Source organism: Sardina pilchardus, chromosome 23 (assembly GCF_963854185.1).
Source record: "Sardina pilchardus chromosome 23, fSarPil1.1, whole genome shotgun sequence".
NCBI classification, from domain to species: Eukaryota; Metazoa; Chordata; class Actinopteri; order Clupeiformes; family Clupeidae; genus Sardina; species Sardina pilchardus.
Window position 1 is genome coordinate 22,426,881 of NC_085016.1, and position 8,449 is coordinate 22,435,329.

At 42.5% G+C, this 8,449-nt stretch overlaps 1 protein-coding gene across 1 annotated transcript in view; it reads left to right on the forward strand.

Annotated features, from left to right (window-relative positions):
• Positions 1–1,198: 1,198 nt before the first annotated feature.
• Positions 1,199–8,449, forward strand: part of LOC134071786 (serrate RNA effector molecule homolog) — a 21,967-nt gene continuing 14,716 nt past the window's right edge. The window contains exons 1-10 of the mRNA XM_062528628.1: positions 1,199–1,256; positions 1,731–1,786; positions 2,023–2,138; positions 2,948–3,166; positions 3,909–4,058; positions 5,270–5,458; positions 6,282–6,451; positions 6,794–6,985; positions 7,360–7,571; positions 8,090–8,151. Of these exons, the coding sequence (XP_062384612.1) occupies positions 2,023–2,138; positions 2,948–3,166; positions 3,909–4,058; positions 5,270–5,458; positions 6,282–6,451; positions 6,794–6,985; positions 7,360–7,571; positions 8,090–8,151 (1,310 nt within the window). The 5' untranslated portion in view covers positions 1,199–1,256; positions 1,731–1,786. The remainder of the gene's footprint in view (positions 1,257–1,730; positions 1,787–2,022; positions 2,139–2,947; positions 3,167–3,908; positions 4,059–5,269; positions 5,459–6,281; positions 6,452–6,793; positions 6,986–7,359; positions 7,572–8,089; positions 8,152–8,449) is intronic.

An 8,449-nucleotide genomic window follows, 5' to 3' on the forward strand; every position in this document is an offset into this window, starting at 1 on the left:
CAATAAATGCACTAGCCAGCATACGGTTTCAAAGCTGAGAACCAAGGGACTATGCAGTAAAAACATGGGACAAAATATCAACCACATAAGTGTAGGCTAAATCGTTAAATTAGCCTAGTTGGGTGTTTGTTAAATTGGGAAGTGAGAGAGACAGAGCGATGGAGAGGGAGGGAGGGAGGGAGTGAGTGAGGGAAAGTTACAGAGAGAGAGGGAATTCCAGTGAGGGACATAAGCGGGGATCAATTTCTCCCTTCAAGCATCTGCTGGCATAGTCTGCATAGCCAGAATTAGGACCGGGTGAGAAGTCAAACCCATGGGTCATTACAGTCCGAATGCCTTCATCTCGCAACATTTGGTGCCTCTCGTTATACAGTTGACAACACTGCTGTTGGCCAGAAAAGGCTAGTCTGCTGCCCCCCTTTGTGGTTCCTATATGTTACTACAAGGTCTGAGGACAGTAGCCTGACATAATTTATCGATGAATCAAAGCATAGAAAGGAATGGCAGCGAGCTTAGACTGTTATGAGTTTTTGGATTAAATATTTGTGGTGGTGGACCACATCTGAGACATGAGTGAGTCAACACCTCAGTATTTTCCAGCAGATTATGTTGGGTTTAATTCTGATTTGCATGAACCTTGAATGAAATGGACAAAAATGTTTAAGAGGTTTTGTTCCCCAGTAATTTACTTAGATGAGACCAACAGTGAAAATTCAAGAATAGTATGTTGGTCTCATCATATTCTAACGTTAAATTTAAATTAGCAGTAGGCTAAAAGCCAATAAGGGTAGGCTAGGCTACAGATGGGCCACTAGAAAGACTCTGGAACTCACCTTAAAACTCACTTTCCTCCACCTGCCAGGACCATGTTTTAAGACTAGGTCGGAGAGGACAAACGTAAGATCAAGGTGACAAGGTTGTTGTGCTTCAGGCAAAAAAAAAAAAAAAAAAAAAACCCAAAACAAATCAGAACAAAAACAAAAAAACACCAGGCTGGTGAACTGCCACTGTGGAATCAGTGTTGCCAGATTGGGCTTCTTTTTATATCGTTCGGCGGGAGGAAATAAGCTGTAGGCCGTAGGCGGGCAAATAACATTTTGAGTTCAATGGTTCTTCTGCTGAAGACGGCGGGGAGATTGGGCAGAAATCAGTCAACCCAATCTGGCAACACTGTGTGGAATGCTTCTTAGCACATTAGCTAATGTTAGTGTTATTGTGCTAACGTTAACGTTTGTGTACTGTGCTAACATTGACAGGTACTGTCCAAGCAAACAAATTTAAGTTTGTTGTTATATATTTCTTGGGCTGGTAGTGCATAGCTATCTGAGTTTTACCTTGTAGCGAAAGCTAACCTACTAACATTACTGTGATGTTTATCAAGGAAAAGGCTAGCGTTATCATGTCAATGCTAGCTGCCTCATTAGCATAAAGTTATTTTTCCAGACTGCTCCTCTAGCTCTACACATTTCCCGCTACGTTTGTCTGCAAAACTATTTTAAAATCGAGGTGTTAATTGCTGCCAGAAAACATGTTTTCACTATTTTAGAAGTATATTTGGTGGTTGTGGTTGTGCTAGGTGTCATTAACTTATTTTCTGATGTATTTCACCTCTGTTGAGCTGATGGGGAGAAATATGCTTTCTATGCTTTGCTTCTAGAAAGTCTTGATGTTAAAAGATATTGTTTGTGTAGGTTACAGCAATATCCACTATCTTAACCAATAGAACAAAGTTTCAGCTCAGTGGACAGCAAAGCAAGCCAGGGTCAATTCAAAACAAAACGTCAAGGTAAGGAGCCAAACATGCTTCCTCAAACTGGTTTACACAAACTGGTTTACATAATGCATAATCAAACCTGATTCAGAATTAAACTTTTCATGATGGTAATGAAGGTGGTGTTGGTCAGAGTCTCAGCCCCCCTGAATATTCTGTGAAAGTATGCGTGTGACTCTTGTCATGTTTGCAATCTGTAACTGGTGCTGCGTGTGATTAAAAATTCTATTTGATTCTTATGGTTTTGGCAGATGGCAGAGAGTGATGAGGACCATCGCAGCCATCGGAGGAATAAGTTTGACCATGAGAGGGGTGACTACCCTTCTCGAGAGAGGGAGCTTCGGCGTAGAGACCACCACAAAAACAGGTGATTGAGAAGAAGAGAATGCAAAGGTCTAATATTGGGGTTAAGATAGTAACAACTTTGTGGCTGGCATAAGTATCCAATAGTTCAGAAAGGGTCATTCCTTTGTTCTTCTGCAGACACCTGGTGCGTCTACGGGAAGGGACAATCTCGTGCCAGTAAAGGAGGAATGGCGAAGCAACACAGATGTTTACTAATTTCAAAGTCACTGCTGTGCACTACTGTACATGAAAACTTTGAAACAAGTAAACGTCTGTGTTGCTCCGGCGTTCCTCCTTTACAAGTATCCAGTAGTGTTACTCTTATAGCAATACTCTTGGGGCCCTAATTTGTTTGGTGGACTAAATACAAAATCTGTCTTGCGCAGGAACAAAGTCTGTTTTGCGCAGGAAATACAGCTATCATGTGGCATATGGGAGCATTTAGCTGACTCATCAACGATTGCACATCAGTGTCTTGCCCATGATGTTAAACTTACAGTGATTTAGTTTAGTTATTAAATTAGCTTTAGTTGGACTTTTTTTGTAGTTTGCCCACCTTTAGTAGAGTGGAAAGAAACGTATTCATACAAATAAATAACTGAACCATTTTCAAGTCTTTCAGGCCGTTATAGCACAACATTTAGCCTACCTTGTGCAGAACTTATTCAGCATAACAGATAAACATCAGCCACTCTGATAGTAAATGTCATATGAATTTGCCGATAGGCAATATCAGTAAACAAGGCTGATATTGTTGGATATATTGGTGCATCTCTGGTCTGAACGTGTTCCTTCTTCCTGTTTTGACTTCCTACTGTGGCTGCTGGCCAGGGTGCGGGACAGAAGCCGGGAGCGAGACCGGAAGGAGCACCGACGGCACGAGAAGGGTCGTAGGCACCACGAGAAAGGTCATCGACATCGTGAGCGGGGTCATGGTGAGAAGAGCCACCGTGAGAGGGACCACGGGTACTATGAGAAGAACGAGCGGTTCTCCCCTCCGGAGCAGAACACAGGGTTCCGTCTGCCACTTAAACACATGAGAACAGACTGGTGGGTGATGGGAAATCCTTACAGGCTCCTGTAAAGGAGAATTCTGATGATTTTTCACATAGATCTCTTCAGTTTATTGAGGTCACTGAGTACAATGAACATGCCCCCAGATTGTAGAGCTGGAGCTGCCTGGTAGCTCTAGCTAGCAGCAACTTGAGTTGGGTAGAACGGAATTGTATTTTTAGATTTCAGTAAGGACAGTACTCGGTGAAACAGAAATGTGTACATTCTATGTGAAATTCTATATGAGAATTCTCCTTTAAGAGAATATGCCAACATTTTGGGAGATTAGTTTTGCTTTGACCTTAAAAAGAATATAGTTTCAAGTATGCATATGTTTAGAAAACATGGTGCCTCATTTTGCATGGGTGTTTTTGGTTGGGTTGAAACGTCCAAAACCAACGCAAAAACATTAGCACCAGCTTAGCACCGGTGAAACCTGCAACTATAAAGACTGGACGAAATGTGCTGAAAATGGTCTCCACTGACCTGTATCACCCTGGCTATGCTGGAAATTAGGTCCTACATGTATGTCCAAAATTCCAAACTATTCCTTTTACTTCTCAGTCCTGTTTCCTCTTATCTAACTCTGGAGTAGACAGCAAAAAACATAATTTCCCAAAACGTTTGTGGGTTTCTTTAATTGTCCAAGAGAAAGGCCCAAATTAATATCCAATATTCCAATGTCTAAGAACGATACAGGAATGTTTTTTTTAGCCCCTCACCCCCCCTTGTGGTGCAGGGATGATGTTGGTGCGGAACCTTGCCATGGAGGCGGTGATTTTAGAGCCAAGCTTGGAGACAGGGGCGTTCATCGCCATCCTCTTCACCCATGGGTGCCCCCTGAAGCTTCTTCCATGCAGCAGAACCATGGCAACTACATACCGCACAGGTGAGATGGGAATGAATTCAGATGGTATTAATCGGCATTGCTTAACTTTAACAAGAGTGTACAGAGTAGGCACCACTGTACTTTAAGTAATGGTTGAAACATCATGTAGCAGTTTGTATAATTAAACTTAAAGCACCACTAAAGCACTTTTTGTCTATCGCAAGCAGGCTATTTGTTTATCCAGCAAATAACGTCCACAGACAAGGTAGAGTATGTTGCATAATTTTATGAAAGTATGATGTATTGCAACATCGAAGCAAGTCAAATTTGTCGTTTCTTATGTCTCATTCCATCGAACTATAAATATGCTACCCGATCTGGTAAACTTACATAGTGCAGTTATAGCCGATAGAGGGCCACGAAGCGAATGCAGAAGTGTTGTTCATCCTGTAACAAGTTGATGAACCACTGAAATGATTTTGGAAACATTATTTTAAGGTGCAAAAAACTCTCTAGTGGTTTTAAATTTAAACTTAAAGGTTTTGTCCGTGATTCTAATTTAGTTAGTTGCCCCTGTCATTCCTCTCATACTGTACAGTATGTATAGAACTTCTATAACTTCAAGAGTTCTATATGTATAGTCTATGATTCCTCTAGCTGTCTGTTGAGTGTGATTGCAGGCATTTGATTGACTGTTTAGTTCAGATATGAACCAGAGCCATATCTACCGCTCTGATATGAACGACCTCTTGCATGGATCAAAGACCCTCCTTTAAATGCTCTGCTAATGGCTGCGTTCCACAAAAAACTTAGTCGACAGAGGTCAAGTTGAGGTAGCTCGACTTTCCCCAAGTTTAGAAATGGGAACTCCATTCCCATTTCCCATTGCATTTTGTTCCACCGGTAGGAGGTCATCATTCTTGACCCTCCAAGTTTGTCTGGAATGAAATCAGGAGATTCCAACTATGAAATATTCAACCTCTGAAGTATCTGGGATGCAGCTCAAGCGTCTGACATTCTGATCATCACAACCAGTCTTCTCCTGGTTTGACATTCCGTGATCATCAGAACCTGGTTGATGAACATGTATTGTGTTGCTGGCATCCGCAGAATCAGAATCAGCTTTATTGGCCAGGTTTGCGTAAACAAACAAGGAACTTGGCTCTGGTTAACTTTGCTCTCAAGTACAATACTCAAACAAATAAAACATAAAAGAGTAAAAAAACAGAGTAGTAAGAATGGAAAGAACAGAATGAATCCTGTGTTGGCAGGTTCAGCGGCTCCCCCGATGGCGTCCCTGGCCGTCCCCCCGTGGTCCTGCAGAGCTTTAAGGAGTTCCTGCTGTGTCTGGACCCAGCGGTGGGGGAAGTGGACGCGGTCAGGTGCTACACTGAGTACAAAATGGCCTTCAGGAGGCAGCAGATGGAGGCCTTCTTCCTGGCTCACAGAGATGAGGAGTGGTACGGCGGCACTGATGAGTGCTATTAGCAGTATTTATCGTTACTTAATAGGGAGTGTCTCTGAAGTGTCCACTGTCAATGTAACTGGCTACATCAGATGTACTGTAATAGTGGCACATACCGGTATGTGACCCTGCCAGGCGAAACCGAAACACAGTGCTATTTTGAGAAAAATCCTCGATAAACAAAGGTACTGTACGGGTTAAAATTTCACATTATAATCACATAGTATTAATATATTATATTTGATTATTTCACGCATAATTCAACAGTATACAGTCTATATACTGTGAAGAATTTTCACGGAAAAACATTTTGACTGTTAAACCCTGACTTTATTTAGGTGAAGATTCAACACATTAGTAGTCATTCTTTTTGTCCACGCCGCTTAAAAAGGTGATTTTCTCCTCTTCTGGCATATCGTAACGGGAGAACCATGGCATATACTGTACATATATACATATTGTTAGAAAGCTTGTCAATTTTACCAAAGCAGGGTCACATACAGTATGTTCGAAATAATTAGACCAGTCTTCTAAAACTATTTTTGCACTAGTGCCTAGTGCCTGCGGACTCGATGTAGCCCGGGTGTGAGATCTCCTCTGCACTGTAGCTTAGTCCAATGAGCAGAACTAAGCATAATACAATAATAAAGATTTCCCTAGCAGACGTAGTTCTCAGTAGGATTTGTGAGAGGTAATAAATTCAGCAGAATGAAATAATAGAATGAAGAATTGAATGATTGTATTAACTGTTTCGTTTTTGGTGTTGGACCTTTGCGATTGTACCTGATTTGCTGTGTCATGGTGCGACTGGCTCACAGGTTCCGTCTCAGATACCACCCAGAGGATATTGAACGCCGGGACGCTGAGACCAATGATGCAGTGCAGAAGAGGCTGAGCGTTTACATGTATCTCAGAGGAAATGGCTGGTTCGATAATGTCTCCCTAGACATTCAGCAAGCCTCAGCCATCATAAAGGTGTTAGATGCAGGTAAAGCTATCTGTAATAATCCATGATAGTGATATTGTTTTTAATCAATGCTTGTGGTAGAGCACACCTTGCCTGGCCACTGAGGATCCAGTGTAGTACTTTGCCTGTGCAGAGCATAATTGTTAGCAATGTAGGTTGCATTTGAAAGTAAACTTGACATGATGAAGAGTGGAATTAATAAATGGAAGTGAAATGAATATAAACGTAGAAATAATTATGTGTATTTATATTTACCCTGCTTATAGGAGAAATCTGATGATTTTTCACTGAAAAATCGCCAGATTTCTCCTTCAATGTGGACAGGGTCTAAATATGAGCTGTGTTGCGGTCTTCCTGCCTCAGTCCAGATAAGGTTTGAAGGGGGAACCGGAAGTGAGCTGCGGGCTCTGGAGACGCAGGGGAAGGGTGAGGAGGAGAGCAGGAAGGAGACGCCTCCATCTGAGCCCCAAAAGCAGCAGGAGGAGGAGGACCACACTGGACATAGACTTGCACCCAGGCCAGAGAAGGTCCAGCAGGAGGACCAGGAGAGCAGAGGTGGATTTTGCACATCATTCCAGAATAATTCTGATCCAGAATTTGCCATTCATTCATGAGAACACAACATCTGGGAACATGACAAATTCTAAATATGTACAGTATGAAGGCATAAGCTAAACAATAAGTGATAAATAAGATAGACAACAACAAAAAAAAAAAAACAACTCAAATGTATGTCAGTAAATTGTTTCCATCAACTTTAATCACATTTGAATCGAGAGTTAATCCATTTCCCTCAAGCAAATCGAATTTCAGTGGCCATTAGAAAATTGAACGTTCATTTGTTTCCATTCAGAATTTCTTATTAGAATGGTCCAAAATGGCAAATTAAATAAGTTGGATGGAAACCCAGTTTTGTGTGTTCTTCTCAGTAGAGATTAGGAGACCCAATGGGACTGCTGAGGGGAAGATGGAGGAGAAGGATTTGGGGAAGAGGGAGGAGAAGATGGAGGAGAGGACGGGACAGGAGAGGCCAGAGGAGGAGAGAGGAGACGCATGTCCACTCCCTCGCCAGCTCCACAAGACCCGGTCTCTGTTCATGAGGAACATCCCCCCGACTATCTGCAAGGAGGAGATTGTGAATGTGAGCTTAAACACATGCGTATGCACACACACACACACACACACACACACACATACTGTACAGTCTCTCTGCCCCACTCTCTCTCACAAATAAACACACACTCACACAGAGAGACTCTCTGCCCCACTCACACATGCGCACACACATAAACACACATACAGACACTTTCTTTATCTCTTTATTTTTTGTTACTCATATACACACACACACAGCCCCACTCTCTCTCACATGCACACACACACACACAGACACACACACACACAGAATCTCTCTGCCCCACTCTCTCACACATGCACACACACACACACACACACACACACACACACACACACACACACACAGTCTCTCTGCCCCACTCTCTTCCACACATGCACACACACATACTGTAAACACACATACAGACACTTTCTCTATCTCTTTATTTTTTGTCACTCGAACACACACACACACACACACACACACACACACACACACACACACACACACGTTATTGAGACGAATGTGTTGCATCTCCACAGCTATGTATGAAGTACCCTGGCTTCATGAGAGTGTGTCTGTCCGAGCCGCATGCTGAATACAGGTCAGTGTGTGCTTGTGAGTCCAATGAACCTTATGCATGGAAGACTCTAGAGCTCCAGCCTCTCCAGCCTTTAGGCGGGGATCACATCAGCCAGCGGCAAGCGGCAAGCGTAACGCAACGCTCAGACCATAATAATCCAAAACATTCTAAATTACACTGCGGTCAACGTTGTTACTAGAGACGGTTTATGATTCGTCTTAGTCACTAATGTAAACGTTCGCTAACTAAGAAGAGTGTAAAGCAGTTTGCTGTAATGTTAACCACAACGTCGTTGCTGGAAGGAAATAGCGAACAGCCA